This window comes from Choloepus didactylus, chromosome 27 (assembly GCF_015220235.1).
Source record: "Choloepus didactylus isolate mChoDid1 chromosome 27, mChoDid1.pri, whole genome shotgun sequence".
Classification (NCBI taxonomy): domain Eukaryota; kingdom Metazoa; phylum Chordata; class Mammalia; order Pilosa; family Megalonychidae; genus Choloepus; species Choloepus didactylus.
Window position 1 is genome coordinate 3,680,502 of NC_051333.1, and position 25,051 is coordinate 3,705,552.

General features: G+C 55.9%; 1 protein-coding gene and 1 long non-coding RNA gene across 9 annotated transcripts in view; both read right to left on the reverse strand.

The window, feature by feature from the left end:
* Positions 1 to 6,563: 6,563 nt before the first annotated feature.
* On the reverse strand, positions 6,564 to 24,122 carry TTYH1 (tweety family member 1). 8 transcript variants are annotated; one of them, XM_037819080.1, is made up of 13 exons: positions 23,905 to 24,122; positions 20,816 to 20,994; positions 18,924 to 19,035; positions 18,026 to 18,246; positions 14,983 to 15,078; positions 13,505 to 13,577; positions 13,180 to 13,255; positions 12,638 to 12,693; positions 12,367 to 12,459; positions 11,797 to 11,889; positions 8,089 to 8,231; positions 7,937 to 7,982; positions 6,564 to 7,327 (listed from the first exon to the last, which is right to left on the reverse strand). In XM_037819080.1, exons 1-13 carry the CDS (start codon positions 24,028 to 24,030, stop codon positions 7,289 to 7,291), a joined length of 1,353 nt encoding a protein of 450 aa, XP_037675008.1. In that variant the 5' UTR covers positions 24,031 to 24,122; the 3' UTR covers positions 6,564 to 7,288. The 8 variants fall into 8 exon arrangements, with proteins under 8 accessions (XP_037675008.1, XP_037675006.1, XP_037675009.1 ...); XM_037819078.1 differs by having other exon boundaries at positions 6,564 to 7,330; XM_037819081.1 differs by lacking the exon at positions 7,937 to 7,982.
* A 210-nt stretch (positions 24,123 to 24,332) lies between these two features.
* Positions 24,333 to 25,051, reverse strand: part of LOC119521086 — a 56,671-nt gene continuing 55,952 nt past the window's right edge. The window contains exon 3 of the long non-coding RNA XR_005214303.1: positions 24,333 to 24,411. This is a non-coding gene — a long non-coding RNA (uncharacterized LOC119521086). The remainder of the gene's footprint in view (positions 24,412 to 25,051) is intronic.

Here is a 25,051-nt window from a genome sequence, read left to right on the forward strand (position 1 = left end):
TTTCTTGCAACGAATTCAGCCAAAACCTGTGGTTGTCCCTTTCCATTTTATAACAAAGCCTTGGGCTCCTCCGAGTTAGCTGCCACAATGAGGTGTTTGTCCATTACATCCAGAATATCATAACATAAAATTTAGCTCAGGTGCAACCATTTGCTGATGTTCCCAAATCACTTTACTTTGGCTTCTCCCTTGTTTTCTTTTTGTTCAGTGCTGCCAGTTCTTCTCTAGGAGGCTCTTGTAGCTCAATCACATTTTGTATTTAGGAGGTTTCTTTCCTCATCTGTCGACTCCACATCCACCCCTGCTATTTTCTTCATTGATTCCACCTTTTTGTCGTCTTAGCACGCTCACCCCACTTTGCCTGGTACAAAGGATCATCCTGAGTGGCGGTGGCTCTGGCCGGGCCCAGCTACGGGGGGCAGCAGACTCTCCCTCAATTATCTTTTTTTTCTCATGTTTATTTTGGTAACAATATATACAACATAAAATGTCCTATCTTTACCACCACTAATTCAGTAGTGTTAATTACATTCACAGTGTGTGCTCCCATCTTCACTGTGCTGATTTGAATCTGTTACATACTCCAGAAATCCAAGTTCTTTTGGTCCAGTCCTGTGGGGGCAGACCTGTTGTGGATGGGGCCTTTTGACTGGGTTGTTTCCATGGAGATGCGACCCTGCCCATTCAAGGTGGGTCTTAATCCTTTACTGGAGTCCTTTGAGAGAGCTCATGAGGAGAGAGAGCCCAGAGAAGCTAAGATATGTAGTCCAGAGCTTTCCCCCAGAAGAAGCTAAGAGAGAAGCTAAGACAGAAGCCCAGAGACATTTTGGAGAAAGCCATGGAAACATGAAGCTAAACTTGGGAGAGGACCAGCAGACTCCGGCCATGTGACAGAGGAACCCCAGATGCCATTGGCCTTTCTTCAGGGAAAGTATCATCCTGTTGATGCCTTAGTTGGGATATTTTCATGGCCGTGGAACTGTACATTGTGAACTAATAAACCTCCATTGTATAAGCATTGCATTTTGGCAGCTTTAGCAAACTGAAACAACCACCATCCATTATCAAAACTTTTCCATCTCCTCAAACAGCAACCCTTTACCCATTAACCATTAACTCTTCATTCCTCACCTCCACCCCTGCTCCTGCTAACCTATATTCTAATTTCTCACGTGATGAATTTGCATATTCTAATTATTTTATATAAGTAACATCATACAATATTTGTCCTCTGGGGTCTGGCTTATATCACTCAACGTGAGGTCTTCAGGGTTCATCCATGTTGCGTGTATCAGAACTTCATTCCTTTTCATAGTTAAATAATATTCCATTGTATGTATATATCACATTTTGTTTATTCATCCACTGATGGACACTTGGGTTGCTTCCCCCACGTGGCTGTTGTGAGTAGAGTTGCTAATTTGAGTTTGGATCATGTGGTAATTCTATACTTAGCTTTCTGAGAAACCACCCAACTGTTTTCCACACCAGCTGCACTATTTTACATTCCCCCCAACAATTTCTCCACTCTTAATTACCTTTTAAAGAGATTTAAAAAGTAAGAAAAAGATCTCGTATATTTATCCATTTCTGGTGCTATTCATTCTTTGTGTAGATCCAATTTCCATCTGGCTTCATTTTCCTTCTGTCTGTTGAATTTCCTTTCTCCTGTAAAACTTCATTACATCTTCATTTTTGAACAATACTTTCACTGGCTGTAGAATTTCAGGTTGACAGTCTTTTTCCTTTCAGTACTTTAAAACTGTTGATCTGCCGTCTTTTCACTTGCATTGGTTCCAGTGAAAAATCTGTCATCAACCTTATCATTTTTCTTCTGTATGTAATGTCTTTTCCCCGCTGTGGCTGTGCATAAGATTTTCTCCTTATCACTGCTTTTGAACAATTTGATTATAATGTGCCTTGGTGTACTTTTCTTCATGTTTCTTGTGCTTGGTGTCTGTTGAGCTTCTTGACTCCATGAGTTAATAATTCTCATCAAATTAAAAAAAAATCAGGTCCATTCAAATATTATTTTTCCCTGCTTAGGGACAGCAGTTACACATACATGAGGCCCTTTTTGTTATTTTTTTTTTCTTTTTGTTTCATTTTGAATAGTTTCTATCACTGTGTCTTTCAGTTCATGAATCCTTTCCTTCTTCAATGTCTAATCTGCGATCATTTCCATCCAGTCTGTTTTTCATCTCAGCCATGGTAGTTTTCATCTCTAGAATATAGATTTGGGTCTTTTCATATCTCAGAAGCCTCTAATTAACTTTTTGAACATGTGGATTACATGTTACAAAGTCCTTCTTTACTAAATTCACCAACTGGGTCAGTTCTGAGTTGGTCTCAACTGATTGATTTTCACCCTCATTATGTGTCAGATTTTCCTGCTTCATTGAATCTTGCAATCTCTACTTTGTTGGATGCTGGTTATTTATTCCTATAACTATTCTTGAGCCTTGTTCTGGTGTGCAGTTAAGTTACTTGAAGCTACTTTGATCTTTTTAGGTCTTTAAAGATTTGTACTGCTCTGCTTCTTCCTTACAAACCTTTAAAAGCAGTATTTTTTTGAAGACTAATTATTCCCCGTGACTCACATAAGACCCTTCCGAGTACTCTATCCAGTACCTCTTGAATTTGGGGGCTTCTGGTCTGGCTGGCGGGAGCGGGCCCTCTCCCAGCCTTATGTGGGCACCAGGTACTGTTCTCTCTACCCTTTCATGTGGTTCTTGCCCATCCTTGGGTGGGTTTTTCACATGTACTTGGCAATCTGTACTCTGTTGAACATTCGAGGGGACTCTCTTCAATTGCCAGAGACCTATCTTTCTGCATCCCTTTCCTCTCTGGTGCCCTGTCCTGCAAGCTCCAGCTGCCCCAGCCTCCCCAGGCTCCCAGCTTCTCTCCCTCAACTAAGGAGCCCACCCATCTCTGCCTCTGTCCCCCCTCCCTGTCCTGTAGCCAGGGAACTCTCCAGGCAGTAATCTGTGTAGTCATAGGGCTTGTCTTTTGTGCCAGTTTGAATGTATTATGTCCCCCAAAATGCCATTATCTTTGATGCAATCTTGTGTGGGCAGACATATTAGTGTTTATTAGACTGTAATTTTTTGATTGTTTCCATGGAAATGTGACCCACCCAACTATGGGTGATAACTCTGATTAGATAATTTCCATGGAGACGTGGCCCCGCCCATTCAGCATGGGCTTTGATTAGTTTACTAGAGCACTATATAAGCTCAGACAGAAGGAGGGAGCTTGTTACAGCCAAGAGGGACACTTTGAAGAATGCACAGGAGCTGACAGAGGAGCTGCAGCTGAGAGACAGTTTGAAGATGGCCGCTGAGAGCAGACTTTTGCTCTGGAGAAGCTAAGAGAGGAAAAATGCCCCAAGAGTGACATTTTGGAGAATGCATTTTGAAATGCAACCTGGGAACAAGCAGACACCAGCCACATTCTTTCTGAGCTAACAGAGGTTTTCCGGATGCCATTGGCCATCCTCCACTGAAGATACCTGATTGCTGATGTGTTACCTTGGACACTTTATGGCCTTAAGACTGTGTAACAAAATAAACCCCCTTTTATAAAAGCCAATCCATTTCTGGTGTTTTGCAAAATGGCAGCATTAGCAAACCGGAACACCTTTGTTTTCCATTTCTCATTTTACTCCTGGTTTCTAGAGTCTTGAAGACCATTGTTTCAGATATTTTGTCCAGTTTTTCAGCTGCTGCAGGTGGGAGCAAAAAGATGTTACTCCATCTTGGTTGGAAATGGAAGGCCACATATGTATCACTTTAACAACAGATTTGCCTTTTTTTAAAGTCAAGCCAGATGTCCTTTTTTATTGGTTAAAGCTTCCTGATTAAAGATCACTCCCTGGCTCAGGGACAGGAGAAGTCAAGTGGCCCGAGCCTCAGGGTCCTTCGTAAAGATCCAGCCCCTACTGCCAATTTGGAAGGCCGGACCCTCGATCTTGGGGCTTGACCTTATGAAGTTTGTTGCTGCAGAGGAGAGGCTAAGCCTACTTAACATAGTGCCTAAGAGTCACCCCTAGGGAACCCCTTTTTGCTCGGATGTGGCTTCTCTCTCTAAGCCAACTCTGCAGGTGAACTCACTGCCCTCCACCCTAAGTGGGACCTGACTCCCAGGAGTGTAAATCTCCCTGGCGACATAGGATATGACTCCCAGGGATGAGCCTGGACCTGACATGTGGGATTGAGAAAGCCTTCTTGGACCAAAAGGGGGAAGAGAAATGGAACAAAATAAAGTTTCAGTGGCTGAGAGATTTCAAATAGAGTTGAGAGGTCATTCTGGAGGTTATTCTTATGCATTATATAGATACCCCTTTTTAGTTTTTAGTGTATTGGAATAGCTGGAGGGAAATATCTGAAACTGTTGAAGTGCAACCCAGTAGCCTTTAATCTTGAAGAAGATTGTGTAACTATATAGCTTACACTGTGTGACTGTGTGATTGTAAACACTTTGTGGCTCCCATTCCCTTTATACAGTGTATGGACAGATGAATAGAAAAATAAGGACAAAAAGTAAATGAATAATAGGGACGGATGGGGGTATGGGATGTTTTGGGTGTTCTTTTTTTACTTTAATTCTTACTCTTTTTTTGTGTCTGGTAATGAAAATGTTCAAAAATTGATTGTGGTGATGAATGCACAATTACATAATGCTACTGTGAGCAATTGATTGTACACAGTGGATGATTGTATATGTGATTATAGCTCAATAAAATTGATTTAAAAAAAAATCCAACCCCTGAGCGAGTGGCCACAGCTTCCAGGCTGGGTTTGGAGTTGCTACAGGGCAGTGTTGAGATCAAGGACGCCAGAATTGCAGCAGTGCCTGGGTCCAGAGCCAACCTGGGGTCATCAGCCCCTGAGGTCGTGAGAGGACACGGATGTGATGCCCGTGGCCCCCACAGCCCCTCACTCCACATTGCAGTGGATGTCTCCCTCCCCCACCTAAAGCCACGGATCGAAAGCGTCCTCGTGGTGCGTGCAACAGAAAGGACTAACAAGCATGGAGCATGGGTTTCCGGACCTGGGATTTTTCCATGTTTGGAAAGCAACACAGTGCATATTCTGCACCAAACACAAACCCCCAGCAGGGTCCACTTTGAAGGAAATCCATCAAACAATCTTGCAGGGAAGTAAATGAACAGTCGCTGTGTTAGGAGAAACCTTCGCCTTTTCAGAGCTTGCTGGCTTTTGGAATTGCAGATGAGAGACTGGGGCACTGTTTCGTGATGAAAGGTGGGGCAAGCAAGACCGAGCGGGTCAAGTCACTTGCCCGTATCAGTCAAGAAAGGCAGCAGCAGAGTCGAGACTGGGGCCCTGGGGGTGTCTGGCTGCAAAGCCAAGATCTCAGCTGTGGCCCAGTCTACACCTGCCCACTCTGCTGCCACTTGTCTGTGTAACTCCTCTATCAGGTTTTCCCTAAAATTCCAAACTCAGCCAAGAGCTGTTGTCTTCTGGAAAACCCTGTTGGATGACTCCTCTTTTTATGGACCCTAAAGTCACTTCCCCGGGTTTATCTGATAGAGAAATGGTTGTACCAAACAGCCCTTAATATACATTCTTCAACACCTGTGCTTTCATTTCTGTGAATAGATTCCCCAAAATAGGATTTCCAGGTCAAAGAGTAAGGACAGCTTTTATGTAATCCCCTGTTCCCAGATTATTTTCTGTATGGGGGTAGCAGTCGTGACCCCGGCAGCAGTCTTGGGGGCCTCCTGTCGCTCATTCTCACCGGCACAGAATACTAGAACACCTTTTAAATTTCTGATAACTGATGGTGGAAGAAATAGTTTCTGGGTGTTTCAAATGGCATATTCCCTAATTATCAAAGAGCTCATTCATATGTGTATTGGCACCGAGATTTTCACTCCACTGAATGTTCATGTTGTTTGCTCATTTTTAAATTGGCTGGTTTGTCTTGTCCTTATTCTATGGAAGCTTTGTAGATTATAGTTAGGGATTAAGGATGATATACCTTCTTGCACATGTGTTAAGAAACATCTTCTCCCAGACTCGCAGTTTTCCTCTTGACCTTTATATTTTTCTCATTTCACAGTTAGTCAGAAGTTTTCTTTTCTTTTCTGGCCTTAGGAAATCTTGCATAATGTTGTCTTCCTCCCCAGCACATAGAATACGCAGATGTTCTGCTAGTTACTCATGAAATATTTCTGTCCCCTGTTATACGTTTAGATTTTTAACCAACCTTGTACATAGAGGGTTTTCTTCCAGATGGAGAGCCAATTATGTCAGTGTTGCTTCTCAACCAAACGGCCCTTTTCACACTGACTTGAAATCTGTCTTCTGTCATATATATATCTGCACTTAGATCTATTTCTAGGCTGTCTGTTCTGTTCTGGGGAAGCCTGCCTCTTCCTGCGTCAGGACACGTATGTGACTTCCAGAATCCGGGGGAAAAAAGTTATGCTTTGAAAGCAGCTCACCCCTTTTTGGAACCACTGTGGGGGCCTAGAAGGTCTGCCCCAACACAGGCAGAATCGAACCCGGACAGTGGAGAAATGAGAGGGATCCAGCAGCTTGTAAAATAAAGTCTTCCCTTTTATTTCAAATTAACCCATTTCCAAGTTAGTGCCGCAAGTTCCGACCAGAGGGCCTGAGCCCACTGGGATGTGGGGAGGGGAGATTCGTGCCCCCCCCAGTTCAGTCCCTTCGAGGGTGGGACTGGCAGCCAGGGAGGGGGTTGTGGGGCTGCTGTTGGCTCCCCGGCCAGCCCTGGTCCCTGCCTCCCGCCCTCCCACACTGACTCCCAGGGCTGGGGGCAGATGGAGGGAGGGCTGGGGGCTGCAGCAGGGAGGCAGAGTTGTTGGGGTGTCCGTGGCCAGGGATGTTAGTGGTCAGAGCCCAGCTGGGCTGGGTTAGTGGGGTCTTCTCCAGCAGGGAGACCAGAGGGGAGGACACAGTGCAGCGCCAGAGTGCATCAGGGCCGGCGGGCAGCAGTGGGGGGCCTGCCAGTGTCCTCCAGGAGGCAGGGGACAAGTCTGCCCGCCAGCCCCCAGATCCCTCTGCTGTGACGTGGGGACCCCAGTCCTACTGTGAAGGGTGGGTTAGAGGATGAGCCTGATGAAATGTTGGTGGGTTGGGGTGTTGGGGGTTACTTCTCAAGTCCCCTCTCCCCTTCTGAGACTCCACGCTGCTGGAGTTTGGGAGAGGAGGGCAGAGGCCAGGATTCAGGAGCTGGGGGCGGCTGTCTGGAAGCTCACCGAAGAGGGCGGGCAGACTCCAGGCTGGCGGGGAGGAGGGGCTCAGATAGATGACTGCCACTGCACGAAGCGCTTGGATTCCTGCTGGAGATTGGTGAGAAGGGGGCTGCAGAGAGGGCTCCTCCTCCCTCAGACCCAGGGGTCCAGGCCCTCAGTCCCTCCTCCCTCAGACCCGGGGGTCCAGGCCCCCAGCCCCTCCTCCCTCAGACCCAGGGGTCCAGGCCCCAGCCCCTCCTCCCTCAGACCCAGGGGTCCAGGCCCCCAGCCCCTCCTCCCTCAGACCCGGGGGTCCAGGCCCCCAGCCCCTCCTCCCTCAGACCCAGGGGTCCAGGCCCCCAGCCCCTCCTCCCTCAGACCCAGGGGTCCAGGCCCCAGCCCCTCCTCCCTCAGATCCAGGGGTCCAGGCCCCAGCCCCTCCTCCCTCAGATCCAGGGGTCCGGGCCCCCAGCCCCTCCTCCCTCAGACCCAGGGGTCCAGGGACCCAGCCCCTCCTCCCTCAGACCCAGGGGTCCAGGCCCCCAGCCCCTCCTCCCTCAGACCCGGGGGTCCAGGCCCCCAGCCCCTCCTCCCTCAGACCCAGGGGTCCAGGCCCCAGCCCCTCCTCCCTCAGATCCAGGGGTCCGGGCCCCCAGCCCCTCCGCCCTCAGACCCAGGGGTCTAGGCCCTCAGCCCCCTCCTCAGGGCAGGTACCTGAGGGTTGAAAGGATCGTCATCGTCCGTGTCATCATAGTCGTCACTGGGGTGCCAGGGGGGCAGTGGCAGAGAAACAGCACGGGGACCCATCAGGAGGCCGCCCCCCCAGCAGCGGCCCCGGGCGCCGCCCCTCCCCTGCCCCTCCTGACCTGGGCGGGAACAGGGCCCAGGCGCGGGGCAGGCTGCAGAGCGCGGCGGCCAGGGCCCCGGCGGCCAGCAGGGAGGAGAGCAGCAGGAAGAGCAGGCCCTCCAGGGCGTCCTCGCACACGCCTCGCAGGGCCGCGCCGTAGTCCTGGGGTGGGGGCCGGGAGTGGGGGCGTCAGCGGGCGGGGACCCGGACACCCGCTGCGCCTCCGGGGCTCGGTGTCCCCCGTGGGTGCCGGAGCCTGCGCCAGAGCCGGGACAAACACCGCGCGGCGGGCGGGCCCAGCGCCGGGCTTGTTGCCTCCCGGAGCCCGCGGCGTCCTCACCCGGGCTTCTCCCGGTCCTGCCCCTGGGTTCTCACTGACTCTGGATTCAGGTTAAGCCCCGCCGCCATTCAGTGTGGCCAAACCTTAACTAATAACGTCTTCACTGGGTCCCGTTTACAAACAGGTTCACACCCGCGGGACCGCCCGTGGGGTCTTGAACGTGTCTTTTGTGGGGCACACAGTTCAACCCCCAGCAGGCCTTAAACAGCTGTCCCGAGGATAACATGAGGCGATTGGGGTACAAGCACCCAGCGCGTGGGAAGCACAGTGCACAGTAGACGCCGGGGTCAGTTATAACCCGCAGGTTTGAACCGATGCCTCCTAACCTCGGCCTCCAGCCTGGCTGTAAACCCCCACCCCACCCCCGTGTCCCCGCAGCCCCTCACTACCCACCTCCTGAACCTGCCCGGCACCTCCACCCAGACTTGCCTCTCCTCCAGGTCCCCCTCGGCAACCATCCCACCACCCGCCCAGAACCTGAGAAGGGCCCTTGCCGCTGCCTTTTCCTCCAAGGGGTCACCCAGCCCCTTGCCCTCATCTATAACCCACCACTAGTTACCCCCCATCCTGCCACTGCACCACCTGGGGGGTTGTCATGTATTGGATGTATCCCCCCAAAATACATGCTTAAGTCTTAACCCTCATCCTGTCAATGTGAACCCACTCATGAATAAGAGCTCTGAAGATATTGTTAGCTAAAATGAGGTCAAACTGGACTAGGGTGAGCCGGAATCCAGTATGACAGGCATCCCTCTGAGAAGGGGGAGTTTGCACACGGTAAGAGAAGAGATGCCATGCGATGCAGGCAGAAGTTGTGTTTTGGATTTCCAGCAAACCACCCAGAAAGCTACCAACTTCAGAAGTTGCATGGCCCTGCCCACACTTGATTTCAGACTTCAGCCCCGAGAATAATAAATTTCCGTTGTTCAAGCCAAGGAGTTGGTGACACCTTGTTACAGCGAGTTGGTGAAACCTTGTTACAGCGGCCCTGGGAAACTCAGAGGCCATCCTGGGCACTGGAGACTGAGCAGCGTCCCCAGCCTAATCACCAGATGCTGATAGTATTTCCCAGTTAGGGCATCCAACAATGTCTCCAGATCCTGCCAAATGTCCACCGGAAGTAAAACCATCCCCAGTTGTGAATCCCTGGTTTAGAATAACACTTTGCACATAATTTGCTCTCATTAAGTGTTAGCACTTGTGTCCATCACTCCTGGAAATCAGCAGGGCTACCACTGACTGGGCACCCAGCAGGGCCTAGTGGGGATTTAACAAGAGCCTGTTCTTTCCCAAGCACCAGGGACACTTTGATCAACAAGACTGAGAAGGTCCTGGCTCCCCTGGAATCTGTGGTCAGGAAACAAATGAAGACACAGATGATTTCAGATGATGATGAGGTAACAAGGCAGTGCTGGAGTGGAGGCTGCATTAGATGGGATGGTCCCTGATGGCAGAGACTGGACCAACAAGAAGGAAGATACAACACTCGGGGAACAGAGCTCTCCAGGCAGGTGGAATTGCAAGTGCAAAGGCCCCAGGTGAGAAAGTGCAGTGGATTGCATCTGCAATCAACAAAGGAGATTGTCCTCACCAATGTGGGTAATCTCATCCACTCAGATGGTCTTAAAAGCCAGAACTGAGGGTTTCAGAGGTCAGAAAGAAGAATTCCTGTCTCAACTGCAGTATTGGCTCTTGCCCGAGTTTCCAGCCAACCAGCCTTCCCTAGGGAATTCACACTAAGGACATTGGCCAGCATCACCTGTATCACAGTTTCCAGCTTGTGACCTGCCCTACAGAGTTTGGACTTGCCAGCACCCATGGTTGCATGAGCCAATTCCTTATTTTATATACATATACATATACATATACATATACATATACATATACATATACATATACATACACATACACATATACATATAGGTTCTAGTTTTAGGTGAACCCTGACTGATACACCAGTACTACATGGGACATGCTTATAGTAAAAAAAAAGAAATGGTCCTTTGCTAAATCTTGCTCGATTCTCGAGCCCATGGGGAGGAGAGCCTGGAAGAGAGAGGTCAGGGAGGAGGCAGGTGTGATGGGCCAGGGGAGAGGATGAGGCCTGAGCTGCAGGGGGCACCTGGGAGTGGATGGATGGAGACCCAGGACCAGCAGGGACAAGACTGCCTGGCTATGGAGGCTGCGAGGAGGGAGAGGTGCAGATGACCCTCTATGAGGTCCCCTGTCCCTTGGTGTGCATCTGGGGGTGCCAGGAGGCTACAGTGTGGGGTATGCTCAGTGGGAGAGGCAGCTGTGCCCAAACTTGGATGGGCTGCCCTGGCGAGTGATGAGAAGTGACGGGGTGGGGCTTGAGAGTGGGGACCAGGGAGCCAGCCCCCCTGCCTGGGGTGGAGCCCGCCTGCTGGGGGCTGACTCTGAGGCCTTGGGGAGGCACTTCTCTCACCACTCCTCATGGTCCAAGTCTCCAATAGGGTAAGAATACTTCCCTCTTCATAGCATAGTTATGAGGATTTGATGAGTTATCATATGTGAAATACGACTGAGCCCAGCGCAGTACATAGTAAACCCTACGTGCAAACGAGGCATCACAAAGACGGGAAGACTGGGATGGGGAAAAGCATAGTCAGATCTCTATTTTAGAGCAACCTCCCTCCCTTTTTATATAAAGGTGATTTTCTTCTCATGCCTCACAACTGTGCAGTAAAGAAGGTAATCCTCGGCCTCATTTTCCAGGTGGGGGAAGCTGCAGTTTGAGGAGCCCTCCTGCCTCTGCAGGACACGAGGTTCTTTCTTCCCGCTGTGCCCTCCCTAACTCTCCCACATGATAGTGACAGCCCGTGGCCCAAAGCACTTACAATGGAAGGGCTTTACGGGTGTTCATTCTTGCAATCCCAGTTTTGTAAGTGAGGAAACTGAGGTACAGAGAAATTGAGTGAGTTGCCCAAGGTCAGGAGCTAGGACCGGAACCCAGGCTGTCTGGCTCCAGAATTCACGAGAATGCTCAGTCTCACGGAGGGAGGGAGAGAGGAGAGAGGGGAGAGGGGAAGAAAGGAGAGAGGGGCAGTGCGGGAAGGAGGGCGGCGGAGAGAGGGAGGTAGGAGGAAGCTATATGTTAAGTAGGAGGGAGATGGATAAATGATAGATGATATAGATGGTAGGACAGACAGAGGATAGACGACGGATGAGATAGATGGATGATAGACACATAGATGACAGGTGATACAGATAGATGATTGCTGGATACAGACAGACAGAGGGATTTCTCTTGAGCAATGGGAGAAGGCCTTGGGGTTTCCAGGAGTGGAAGTTTGCCGGGGGAGGTCTAGGCAAGGCCCTGGGGAGGGGGAACTCGGGGAGGGGAACGCGAGGAGGGGTTGGGGTCACCTTGTGGAGGCCGCGGCAGTGCAGCAGCGCCACCAGCTGGTGGAAGTTTCCCTCCGTCACGTTCAGCGTCTCCTCCAAGGACCACAGGGGCTTCTGCGCGGGGAAGCGGAGGCTGTCACCTCACCTGCCCCTCGGGCCCTTCCCGCAGGCCCCGCCCCCGCCCTGGGCTCCGCCCCTTCCCAGGGCCCCGCCCACCACCCATGAACCCCGCCCATTCTCTCGGGTCCCGCCCTCAGCCCCTGCCCATCCCCAAAGGCCCCGCTCACCGCCCTGGGTCCCACCCACAGGCCCCGCCCATTCCCGCCAGCCCCCGCCCACCGCCAGTGGGCCCCCGCCCCTTCCCCGGACCCCGCCCGCCACCCGCGCGACCCCGCCCATTCCCTCGGGTCCCGCCCACTGTCCTGGGCCCCGCCCATTCTCCCGCGTCCCGCCCCCGCCCACCGCCCTGGGTCCTGCCCACATGCTCCGCCCCTCCCCGGCCCGCCCCTCCCCAGCAGGCCCCGCCCACCGCCCTGGGTCCCGCCCATTCCCGTCGGCCCCGCCCCTCCCCCGCCGGCCCCGCCCCCAGACCTGCGCGTCGGGGAACTGCGGAGCTGCTTCTCTCTCCAGGCCCTGCAGCTGCGAGTGGATGGTGGCCAGAGCTCGCTGGGACAGAGTCAGCCTCTGGAGGAAGACAGCGGAGGGAGAGCCCAGAAGTCCACGCCCCCAGCCCCCTCCCCTCTCTCGGGCCCCTCGTGCCTTCATCCTCCCCCAGGACCGCGGTCCGCGCCGCCAGCCCTCCCTCCTCCCGTCAGGAGTCCAGATTCCTGGTCCCTCAACGTCCCTTGGCCCCCGCCCTAACCTGTTGAAAGGGGCTGGAGACGGCCTGGTGGCAGAGGAAATAATAGCTCAGGATATCTGGAGCGGGAGGGAGAGGCAGGAGGTCCTCAGCCCGCGCCCCCAACACCTCCCGGGGTCCTAACTCTCCGGCCACTCTCCCGCTCAAGAACCCTCCGTGGCCCCGGTGGCCTGGCGTTCAGAGACCCTCCAAGGCGCCCGGCCCCAAATCCCTTCTACTCCAGCCCCCTCCAAAGCACGCGCTGGTTTCCCCGCTCGCCCTGGGAGCCCCAAGTCCAACCTCTGCTTCTGCCGTCAGCTCCCTGAACAAAAAGTGAGACCCCCTTTTCCCCGAGTGGGCAAAGCCGCCCATCCCTGAAGGCTCGGCCCTTCTGCCCCTCCCGACGTCCATCAGGGTTTTCCATCCCCCTTTCCCATCCTGCCGGAGGAGGAGGCTGAGGGCTCGCCGGGTACCGGCCAGGCCTGGTTTATGGCACAGCACCCTCCCCACCCCAGGCCCTACAGGGCACAGTGGGGCCTGAGGGACCAGGGGCTTGTCGGAATCACCTGAACTGAGCCCCGTTTCCTCTTGGGTCAGGTTCAGGACATAGGCGTCAGGGTTGGAGCAGAAGTCGCTGAGTCCCTGAGTGAGGCCGGGGGAAAGGACGGCCTCAGAGAAGAACGTGCCCATTTCCAGACTCCCACCACCAAGGCCCAAAGAACTCAGGGGGCCGGCCTCCCCGTCTAGGCCCTGGGGACCAGGAAAGCAGCCCCAAGCTGGGATTTTTCTCCCTCAGTACGCGTGATCCTGGGTCCCAGACCCTGCCTATTGGGATCCAGCATCCAGCACCCAGGCTTGCTCCCTCACCCTACCCCCCACCCCAGAACTCACCACGGCGGCGGCTGCCTCCAGGCCCATGGAGCCCCAGCTCAGAACCAGAACCAGGAGACTCATCACCGTCATCCTGTGGTGGGGGAGAGGGGATCTCTGGTTTCTTAATCTCTCTGCCTCTTCCCTGCCCCCCACCCCAGCCTCTGGAGCCTGGAGGATCAGAATTAGGGACAGAGAGTTTGGGGGGCCCGTAGTTGCTGACGTCAAACTGAACATCTGGAACGAGCCCAGGAGGCCTGGGTGGTGTGTGGGGGGTGGCGGGGAGCCGTGGGGTAGAGGCCGGGAAGGGCCTTGGGCCCGCAGGCACCCTGCTTCCCAGCCCTGCTCTGCCCCTGCCCACTCTGGGACTCGGGGAGCAGCTCAATCCCTGGGCCTCAATTTCCTCTGCAGCCCAGTATTTCCCAAGCACCCCAGAATCAGGGTCACACCCGCAGTTTGGTCGGCCCCCAGCTCTGCCCCGTCTCCTCCTAGGAATGCGCAGTTCCAGGGCTGAAATGTGCTTCCTGATTTTCTGGTGGTGGGGGGGGGGGTGCCATTGGTAAGGTCAGCAAGCAAGGAAGGAGACCCACCTCTACCACCCAAACCAAAGGCCTGGGCTCAGATCCCACACCTGTGCCCAAGCCTCGGTCCAGGACCGAATGAGACAGCAGGGTCTCCCACCTCAAGGGAGCGTGGAGATGGGGGGCACAAGCCCAGCGCCCCCTCCCCAGGAGCAGGAAGGAGACAAGGGTTCTTCTGCATGTGCCAGGCTGGCCTGGTTCAAATCCCAGCTCCAGCACCTGCTAGCCGTGTGGTCTTTGGCAAGCAGCCTAACTAACCTCTCTGAGCTCCAGTCACCCCTCTGTTAAATGGTAATAACAAAAGTGCCTTCCTTGAAGGGTCAGCACAGGGGTCTATGATGTACCTGATAAAAACTGACCATTGAAAAGAGCATCTGGCCCAAAAAGTAGCTGCTGAATAAGAGTGTGGGTCTGTGATTCCGCCACACCTCCTAATAGCTGTGTGGCCTTGGGCTCTGTTGCCCTGTGATTAGGGGGACAGTAGGACCTCCCTGGGGGTGGTTGTGGCCGCTGAAAGAGTTAACATGCACAGAACTCAACAGACGTCAGTGGTGGTCTTCGTCATTGTTGCACGCATAGTTATTATTTTTCTGTGACTCCGGCCACTTCACCCTCCGGGGTCTGCCTGTTTCCAGGACCACACCCCTCCCTGTCCTGGGCTGGTCTCGGTCCGATTTCTCTCTGAGCCCAGCCCCTAGCACACACCCGGCACGGACTGGGAAGTGCATCGAGACTTGTGGAACAAATGAATGAAATCCGTGTGAGAGCTGTGCGGCTGGATGAGATCCCGCCTGCCAGGGAACGTGCTTGGGCCAGGGCCGGGTGGTGGGAAACCCAGCCAGTGGTCCCTGCCATCAGCGTCCTCTCGTGAAACGTGCTGGCGGGGACATGCGGGCTGGGGGAGGCGCCTAGACTTACACCATCACCAGCCACTTGCTCTGCTTTGCCAGGCCCAGGAGGGTGAAGAAACAAACCAGCAGCTCCAGGAGCAGCAGGAGGACGTAGGCCAGCCACCTGAGGAGGGGACAGGTGCAGGACTGAGGCAGCAAGCCCGGGCTCGGGCTGCCAGGACGCGGGCAGCCTCTCCAAGTGCACGGCCCGGCTCCTCCGGGTCTCACAGGGGCTGGCGGCAGCCCCACTTTCTTTTGCACCCCAGCTCCTCCTGGTGGAGTGACTTCCCATATGCCCTGCACCATAGCCCCTCTCATGGGTGGAATGGGGGGGGGGTGTGTTTCTGGAGTTGCAGCTCCTGGCACTGTACCCCAATTGTGCGCACAAGCTCAGGGACCCTGAACCAGTGTCCCGGCTGCTTTAAACCAAATTAAACTGGAGTCCTTTATAAGCAGAGTGAAAGACAGAGAGGGAAAAGCCACCGGAAGCAGCCAGAAGCTGGAAGTCAGTGGAACCCAGAAGAGAAAGGAGACACCGCCATGCTCATTGCCATGTGATAGAAAAGCTGAGGGACCCCCAAGATCGCCGGCCAGCCAGAAGATACTGATCCTGGGAGGAAGCCAACCTCCTAGCCTGACACCGTGAGCCAGTAAATTCCTATTGTTACACCAGCCCCCTTGTGTGGGGTCTGTTTTAGCAGGCGGAAAACTCAGACAACGACCTTATCACACAACTTCAGGGCTGGAGGCAGGGACTGCCTGGGTTCAAGTCCCAGCCCCTCCACTTCCCAGCCATGTAGCTTTGGGCCAGTGGCTTTACCTCCTGGGCCTCAGTTTCCTCACCTGTAACGCAGGGAGCACAAGAGAACCCACCTCCGAAGATGGTTGTGAGGCTAATGAGCGAACTCATGGTAAGGAGTTAGAAGAGGGCCAAGTACACAGACCTACTTAAACATCAGCTTAGATAGCAATAAGGGGAGATGAAATATTATTAAGTAATTAAGTGTGGATTAGTAATTAACTGATTAGAGTGGAGGATGCATGTGCGGCAACCACACATTCTAAGTGCTTAAATAATATTCTTCTTCTCAGCGACCCCCGCGTACATTTGCAGAGTCACCTCCCACCGGTGAGCCCCTCCCCCACCCCTGGCAGCCCCTTTTTGGACCCTGCAGGGGCTCCCTCTGCCCACTGTCCCCGGAGCAGCTGAGCACAGGCTTTCCCAGGGAAGGTGAGGCTGTCAGAGGAAGCTCTGACCCCCAGACTGTGGCTCTCAGGGTACCCACTGCCAGGCCCAGCTCCAACCCACTTGCATCGTCCCAGAGTTCCTCCCCCAGGGGCAGGGGCCATTCCTGCTTTAAGCCACTGGGGCTTCCCCCAGGAAACTGGAGGAAAACACTTCCCGGCCATGGTGGGTCTGCCCACCCTGCCTGTCCTCACAGCCCCCGCCCCCCACTCAGAAGGGAGCAGGCCCAGAGCGTGTGGCCCCTGAGCTTGGCTGCCATGCACAGTCTACCTGCACCCCGGCCTGCCCGCGGCTCTGTGATGGGATGGACAGACCGTCTCAGCTCCGGGGTGGCTCACTGTGTGTCGACATGGTGAGGCCACAGCACCATTATTTAAACAAACCCCCAACCCAGTGTCACTGTGACGCTCTGTTGTAGATGACATGGTTGACTTCAAGTAAAGGAGACGACCCTCAGTTACGTGGGTGGCTTTATCCAATTGACGGAAGGTCTCGAGAGCACAAACAGGTTTCCCAGAGAAGAAATTCTGTTTCAAGATGGCAAGTTCAACCCCTGAGTTTCCAGCCTGTGGGCCTGCCCTGCAGATTTCAGACATGTCAGCCCCCACAATCGCGTGCGCCAAATCCCTAAAATAAATCTAATTTATTTGAATATATATACTATATATATCCTATTATATAACATGTATTTATAAATATATATCCTGTTGGCTCTGTTTCTCTGGGGAACCCTGACTGCCACAAGCCCCAGCCTGCCCCCCCACTGGAAGGGGTGCTTCGTGAGCCCAGAATCGAGGACTGGCTCTCCCCTGTCTCTATCCTGCAGGATGGATGAAATAAATAGTTACTAGTGAAGGAAGCAATGCTGTGGTCACACCCACTTCCCCAGAGGCCTGCAGGGCTGTTCTCTCACGTCCAGCAGGTACTTAGCATCCAAAGGTCACCTTCCCAGGGCGACCCCCCTGACCCCCGGGTTCAAATCGCCACCCTCCCTCCCCAGCCTGGCCTCTTTCTCCTGCCTCATCTTCTCCAAAGCCCTAGTCACCACCTCCCAGACAATGCATTTCACTCGTGTATTTGTTCATTGTTGGTCCCCACTGCTAGAAAGCGAGGCCCCGGCGTGCAGGGCTTGCTGTCTGTTTCGTTTACTGCTCTGTCCCCACAACCTGCCGTGTCTGTATTGTACTAACTCCTCTATAACCAATGCTCGTTGTGCACTCATCAGTGTCCTAAGCACTTAACAGATGCTAATTCATTTACTCCTCAACAACCCAATGAGGAACACACTCCCATTTTTCCCACTTAACGATGGAAAGTAACTCGCTGAAGGCCATGTAGCTGGAAGGCAGCTGGCTGGTCTGGACTCGGGCAGTGTGGCTTTGCAGCTCACGCTCCTAACCGCTCGGGTGTGACGACTGTCTCGCCACGAGGTGCTAAGTAAATATTTGTCAAAAGAATACACATGTCAAATGGAAGGATGGATAAGTGATGAATGAGTGCATCAGACATGGGCTAGTTGAGTGAAAATGAATGACTGAGCCAAGGAATGAATGAGTGAGTGAATAAATGAGTGAAGTTACAACCAAGGGTGAGAGGGAGCAATGAATGAACACGTGAGAGGATGGGCACGGGGTCTCCTGTCTACATCGGGTTCTCGACCTTCCCTGCACCACTGACACCTGGGGCCGTCCCGGGCGCTGGAGGGCGTTGGGCAGCGTCCCCGGCCTCTGCCCACCTGAAGCCAGTAGCTCCTTCCACCCTCAGTTTTGACAACCAGCATCGTCTCCAGACCCTGCCCGGTGTCCGCTGGGGGCCGGCCTCTCACCTGTACTCCTCCACGAAGGACACATCCTCGGCCACCTGTAGGGGGCTCAGGGGCACCCCCTGCCAGAAGGCCAGGCCCTGTAGCTGCTGGGCCACCGCCTCCGCCTGCCTCCGAGCCCCCCGGGCCGCGGCCACCAGCTCCGTGCGCTGCGCGAGCACCTCCTCCAGCGTGGTCAGCTCTGTCCTCACCGCCTCACCCAGCCTCTCCACCGTCTCAGACACCTGCAGGGAGTGGAGGGGCTGAGCTCGGGAAGGGTGTTCTCGGGGAGCCTGGGGTTGGGAAAGGGGTCGTGGGGGTGGGGTAAGAGTGAGCAGTCATAAATCTGGGGTCCGGGACCTCTGAGGGTCAAGGACCAGAAGAGGTATGGGGGGGGGGTCTCCGAGGTCCAGCTCATGGAGTTCTAGCGCTTTTACAAAGACCCTGGGTGGTCTGCAGCTGCAGTCTCCGGTAGAGACTGGGGTTAAGTCTGGGGTCTGACATCTGAAGCCTGCATCTGCTTTCCTGAGTCTGGGGTCTCAAGTGTCGGTTCCAAGCTCCGAGGTCTGCTACTGGATGTGAAATCCAAGGTCTGAGGCTGGAATTCTGGGGCAGGGGGGTCGGAGCTGAATCTAATGTCTGGGTCCTAGCTCAGAGCCCCAAGTTCCAGATCTGGGCTAAGGCTCTGAGGGTCTCACATCTGATGGGCTCTCAGGGACAGAGGTTGGGTGTTCAGTCTCAAGTCTGCAAGTCTGAACCTCAAGTTCTTGGGTCTGGGGTCCCAAGTTTCAGGTCTGGGCTCTTGGCTCTGAGTCGGGCTCTCATTTCCCTGGGAGGGGCCCTGGCCTTTTAAACGTGACTGTGGAGTCCCAGGTCCCCGGGTGGGGAATCATTCCGGGCGTGGGTGGGTCTGGGGTCTCACCAGGTGGTCAATGGCACTGAGCGTGTGGTTGGCGTGCAGCAGGGCGGAGCCGAGCTGGGACACCCCATCACTGGTCTCGCTGTTGCCATAGAAACCGATGCCAATGCCTGCGCTGCAGGGAGGGAAGGGGGAGGGGAAATCTCAGTCAGTCCTGGGACCCTGGGGGCCATTGCTCCCCTGCCGCACAACCCACCCCACTGGTCCAGTCCATCCTGGGAAAGAAGCCGCTCTGCCCGGCCTCCAAGCGTTGCCAAGGTAACAGGCAGGCCCGACTCCCCCCCGGCTAGCAGGGACGTCATTGTGATGCTAATGGAGGGCGGAGAGGCGGAGGGGAGGGAGCCCCCAGATTTAACTCGCACCTCACCGGAGTGGAGCCCCCAGCCTCAAGAGGTCCTCCTCTCCCACGGAATGACTGACCCACATTCACCCACCCTGACCTTTTCCAAACACCTGCCCCTGCGGGACCCAGGAGTCCCCACCCCTGCCTCTGGGGGGCTCCTAAGGGTGCAGGTCCCCAGCCCCAAGCTCTGTTGCTTCCAGTCTCCCCCCATCCTCAGGACCCAGGCATCTAGCCAGCTGGGAGGGAAGCTGGGGAATGTGGGAGGGAGGGTGGGAGGATGGGCAAGAAGCAGGCGCCCCCACCTCACCCCAGGCAATACAGAGCTCCTTTGTGGGGCCTGAATGTGGGAGGGCCCCCCTTCCCCCACCCCTAGTGTGTCCAGGGTGGAGGGGGCTTGAGAGGAGGGAGGTAGCTGCCCTCCCAGTTCCCAGCCCCAGTTGCTGCAGGCCCCTGGGGCCCCCCACCCCCTCGGATCTGACACCAAGCCCCTGCGCCCCAGCCCCATTGTTCTGAGCCCCACAAAGCACCTCTTGTTCCCAGGCGGTGGGGGCAGGGGCCGAGGTGCTCCCCCACTGGGCCTTTGTCCACCCCCACTGGCGAGACCCTGAAGAGGAGGTGTCTCGGATCCAGGGCACCCAGCTCCTCCGACCCCACCCCCAGACACACACATTCTGCTTCTCCCTGCAGTCAGAGCCATGGGGGAGCCCAGCCTGGGGGGACCGGGCTCCCTGCTGCTCCTTGGTTCGGGGTCATCAGCTGAGACCGGGCCTCTGCCTGCTGGCTCTGGGGTCTGGGGCAGAACTCTGGGCCCTGGATCTGTGCTTTGTGGGAGCTGCTGGGGGCTGCTGGGGAGGGAGCTGTGCTCAGAGCCGTCTCCTGCTCCTCAAGTGTGGTTGTCCTCTCTCCTCTGGGGGTGTCAGCGGCCAAGGCCCCTGGACTTTGAGGGGCTCTGCCACCTTAGCCACGCAGCGGTGAAAAGTCCTCCTTTCTCCCTGAGCCTTCCTCTTTCCAAAAACGGGCATGACAGCCTTGCATCCAGCAGGGTTACTGTAGAGTACATGCCCTTGAATTTACGTGTCCGTGCATTGCCTATTTTCTGTCTAGAGCATCTGCTCCATGAAGGCAGGCACAGGTCTGGCTTGGCTCAGTGTCTCCTGACACACAGCTGGTACTCAACAAAGAGTTGTTGAATGAATGAATGAAGCAATGAATGAATGGCACCTCTAGCTAACATTTGCTGAGCACAACGGTGAGGCGGGCACCGCGCCCTGCCTCGTTTAGTCTCTCAGTGCTAAGCGGTGGGCGTTACCTGATGTCCATTTTACAGGGTGAGGACACTGAGATTGCCCTGCCCAGCGACAGAGCCACCTACCAGCCCCCGGGAAAGCCACTCACCCCTTTAACCTCGGTTTGAGCCTCATCAGATGGGACAACTCCCACTGCTGCAGGGCAGAGGGGGATTCGCTCCAGGAGCCTCCTCCTTCCTGCCTGCCCCCTCCCATGTCCCCACACTTGGGGAGACCCCCACCCACCCACCTCGGGGCCCCATTACCAGCCGACGAGAAGAGCAGCCACACAGCTCCAGGTGACACAGCCTGCTCCAGGTTGGGGGCTCTTGGGCCCGGGGGGCTCTGGGGGCCGGCAGCAGCAGAAGCGGATGAGGTAGACAGCGATGCCGATGAGGCTGAGGCCCAGGCCCAGGCCCGCCAAGGCCACCACCAGCAGCAGGGCCTGGGGGAGGGGACGACGTCAGACCCCGGAGGGCGCCTGTGTGTTCTGGACCCCAAGCACCCTCCCTGCAGGTCCTGGATCTGGGGTTGCAGAGTCCAGAAGGGAGGAGACCCTGGAGATGAGGGATCAGTCCCAACCTTTTGATATTCAGGTCGGTGGGGAGAGATGGGTCTCCCTGCCCCTCCCCAGCTGGCAGCTGGGGCTCCGGGATGAAGGCCTGGGTATCCAGAGGGAGCTTTCCACTGGGAGACTCAAGCCTTGGGTCCCAGTTCTGTTCTGTCCTTGATTGCTGTGTGACCTTTGGTGGGGGATAAACCTCTCTGAGCCTGTTTCCTCATCAGTGCAATGAGACTGCTGGATGAGGGCATGTCTGAGGCCCTGCTGAGGCTCCCCCAGAAATGCACGGGATCAGGGGCAGGCGGGCGTGACTGCTCCTGGGGGCGTCATTGCATGGTTGTCATGGCTTATCCCACCCTTCTCCCTGCTCCCTGCCCCCCACACCGCTCACTCTCTCCCCTGCTGCTGAGCTCTGCACACCCACTGCAGCTGTGAGTCTGTCACCAGGGGCTCACGGGGGGTGGGTGACGGTCTGTGCTTCTGTGACTCTGTGTGTGTGTGTGTATGTGCTCGCAAGATTCAGAGATGGAGACTGGGAGTGTGAAGATGGAGGGACGACTCAGAGGCAGAAAGCCATGGCAAAAGACATGAAGACAGAGACCAAAAGAGATTGAATTGGGTGCAGAGAACAGAGTGAGGGAGAGAGATGGAGAAAATCAGAGACTCACACACAGAGATGTAGAAAGGTTGGGAGGATAGAGACAGGGAGGAAAAGTGCATCTGTGGTGGGTGAGCCTTGCAGGATAACGGGGCTTTCTACATGGCAGGGGTTTTGCAGGTGATACCGTGCCAGCTGCACACCTTGTGGGTGTGAAACAGAGGCCAGAGGGGCAGACATCACCTTCAGGCTCACAGCAGGTAGAGCAGCGTCAGGACCAGCGGCCGCCTCCCTAAACCGGTGTCTCTGCCTTTTCCTTACAGTGGTGTGCGTGTGCACGTGCATATGTGTGCCTAAGTGGCAGAAGTGAGCAGTGTTTGTGTTTGTGGGAGTGCATGAGTGCATGAGAGTCTGAGTTCGTTTGTGCCAAGGTGAGTGAGTGTATGAGTGTGTGTGACTGAGTGTGTCAGAGTGTGGGTGTATGAGTATATGAGTGTCAGTGTGAATGTGTGAATGAGTGCGTTTGTCAGTGTGAGTGTACACGTGTGCGGCTGGGTGTGCCGGGGTCTGTTAGTGTATGAATGTGTAATGGAGTGTGCTCGAGTGTGTATGAATGTGTTAGTGTATACGTGTGTGTGAGTATTGAGTGTGTGGGTGCATGGGTGTGTGTGTCCATGTGATGAGTTTGTGAGTGTGAGTATATGCATGTGTGTATAGATGTGTGCGTGTGTTCGTGGCTGTGTGTGAGCAGCGCGCCGGTCTACGCGTGCGTTCCGCTCTGTGCCTCCAGCCCTGCCCACGGAGGGGTCTCCGCCTGGGGGAGCGCCCGCAGCCGGGGTGCGTGACTGCTTGCGTGCCCTGCCTGGGGACTCCGCCTGTGGGCGGGGGCGTGTAAGCGTCTCCGTGTGCGCGTGTGAGGGCCTCTGACTGCGACTCGGGCCGGGGACCCCGAGCGTGTCCCGGGCCACGAGGCTGGTTGCGTGGTTGTCCCTGTGCGGAGGTCTGGAAGGCGGTGAGGGTGTGAGTCTGAAACCGCACGGGAGGTCGTGGTTGTGTAACCGCGGGTGCTGGGCGTGAGGCTGGGGGCGGGGGCGGGGCGGTCGTGGGGTGGAGGAGGTGGGATCGTGGGGAGCGGGTGCGCGGAGTGGGCAGGGAGGGGCCGCTCACAGTTGTGCCAGCCGTGACCCAAATAGCTCGGAATAGAGCGCCTGTCCCCTCCCCGCTTTCCTGGGATCCTCCCCTCCTTCTGAGCTCTCGAGTCCCAGGCTCCCTTTCCCGGGAGCCCCCCCGGGACAGACCCCAGGAGCCCAGACCCCGCAGGCAGGGCCCGGGACCCATTCCAGCGCCCCAGCCGGGCGTCCAGTCCCCACCCCCATCCCCAGCGCGGCCAGGCTGTTCTGCTCATTAATCTCAAAGTCAAAGACTTGAATTAAACCGGGTCAGGGGACAGTTCTCTCGCCCCGATTGGAGCTGACCCAGGTGGGGCCCCTTTCCCCAGGGACCCCCGCTTCTGTCAGGTTCCCACACCAGCCCCGCCCTCCCGAATCCGGTTCTGCCATCCCCGGCTCCCGGAACCGAACCTCGCCCTCGCCCCCCACCCTCTCCCGCGCTCTGCCCACTCTGTCCTGGGACAGTCTGGAGCGCTGTCTTCCAACCCCTCCACCACACTCTCCCGGCCCCCTGCCCAAACCCCCTCCCCAGTTCAGGTCCCCAATCCCATCCCAGAACCGGGGCGTCCCCCAGCCTGTTTCTTTCCAACATTTTCACGTCTTCTCTTTCCTGGTTCCCTCCGTAACTGGAACATATTTACCTGCCCTGATTCTACGCGGGAAGGGTCATTTTTTAGGACGCTGGAGGGTGGACCCACGCCCCACGACGACCTGGAGGCGAGGTTTTCTGGGAGCCCCTCTTTCTCTCAGAGGTACCCCGGTTCCCTCGCTCTTCAAGGACTCGGGGGTCCAGGCCCCAGACCTCTCTCAGTCAAGGAGCTAGGGGTCCGGGGCCCCAGCTCCCGTCCCAGGGGACTCTCCAGGTGTGGGTGCCCCACGCTCCTCCTCCTTCACGTACCCCAAAGTCCCGGGCGGGCCCCCATTCCCAGGGAGCACAGGAGTCTGCGACCCAGTCTCTCCTCCCTGGGGACCCAGAAGCTCCGGCCGACCCCAGCCCCGGCCCCCAGGTCCCCGCGCCGGCCGCACCTGCTGGTAATCCTGCTCTCGGGGCGCGAAACCGCTGGGCACCGGGCGGAGCTGGAAGTCGGCGCGGGGCAGCTGGTGGAGGAGATGCACCCAAGCCGAGGGCCGGTAGCCCGGGGGCGTCCCCATGGCCCCCCGGGGGAGGGGGCAGCGGGGCCGGCGCTGGGGCTGCGGGAGCCTCCGGAGTCGAGCGGGGCGCGGGCGGCGCGGGGTCTGGCGGGGCTCGGGGGAGCCTGAGCTGGGGGAGGGAGGGGGTGGGGGGCGGAGATTTGGGGGGAGGCGCGGGCCGGGCGGGGACGGTGCTGCCCCTGGCGGCGGCAGGAGGAACTGCGGCGCCGGGGCCGGGTCCCCCGCCCTGCTCCCCGGGCTCCCGCTCCAGGCACCGCCCTCCCCTCGCCGCTCCCACCTGTGGCTCGCGCAGGTACCCGCTGCCCCCGTGGGATCAAGACCGCGCGACTGCAGAGCGACGCGAAAGTAGCAGTCTTCCTTGTCCTCATACTCGATCTCACCCTAAGAAATAATGATCCCTTTATCGTTATGGAGACCCTTCCAGCCCCTGCCAGCCTCCCTAGTATTTGTGCAGCATTTTTCAAAATCGTATCTCACCTGTAAAGGACGCCTCAGTTTGGATAAAAGCCCCTCCTCCAGCCTGTATAAGGACACAACTTCTATATACAAACTTCCCGTCGGTATAGACCGTTCCAGAATGTATTAAAAAACCCTGGTACCCTCATCTCCACGGTAAGGGCCCCCTTGTATCTGCACAGGGGCCCCTCCCATCTGCATAAAGACCCTTCCACCTGTGTAGAACGCCCATCTATAGAGGGCCCCTCCATCTTTATAAGGATAGTTTAAGAACCCCCCTAAAATGATTAAGGATTACATCATTGTATATAAGGATCCCACCCCTTGGCATTCATCTTACAGTTTTAAAAGCATTTTCCCAGCCATTGCCTAAGTTGAGTCTCACAGCAACTCACTGATGACTCCCTGACAGGTGGGGAAGTAGAGGCCCTGGGAGAGGATCCAGCCAGACTGTCCCCCAAGGACCCCAGAGGATGGATGGGAAGCAGAGGGAGTGGTGTAGTACTCCACCGACCCCTTTCTGATACTTTGCCCCAGATTCATAAGAAAGTACTCAGAGGGCAGC

Coding starts and splice junctions, on each gene's coding strand:
- TTYH1 (XM_037819079.1), bottom strand. CDS start 24,030: ATGGGGACGCCCCCGGGCTACCGGCCCTCGGCTTGGGTGCATCTCCTC. Junction 15,079..18,025: donor TCCTTCGTGGAGGAGTACAG/GTGAGAGGCCGG, acceptor TCCCCTCCTCAG/GTGGCTGGCCTACGTCCTCC. Junction 12,460..12,637: donor TCTCCAGCCCCTTTCAACAG/GTTAGGGCGGGG, acceptor GTCTTCCTCCAG/AGGCTGACTCTGTCCCAGCG.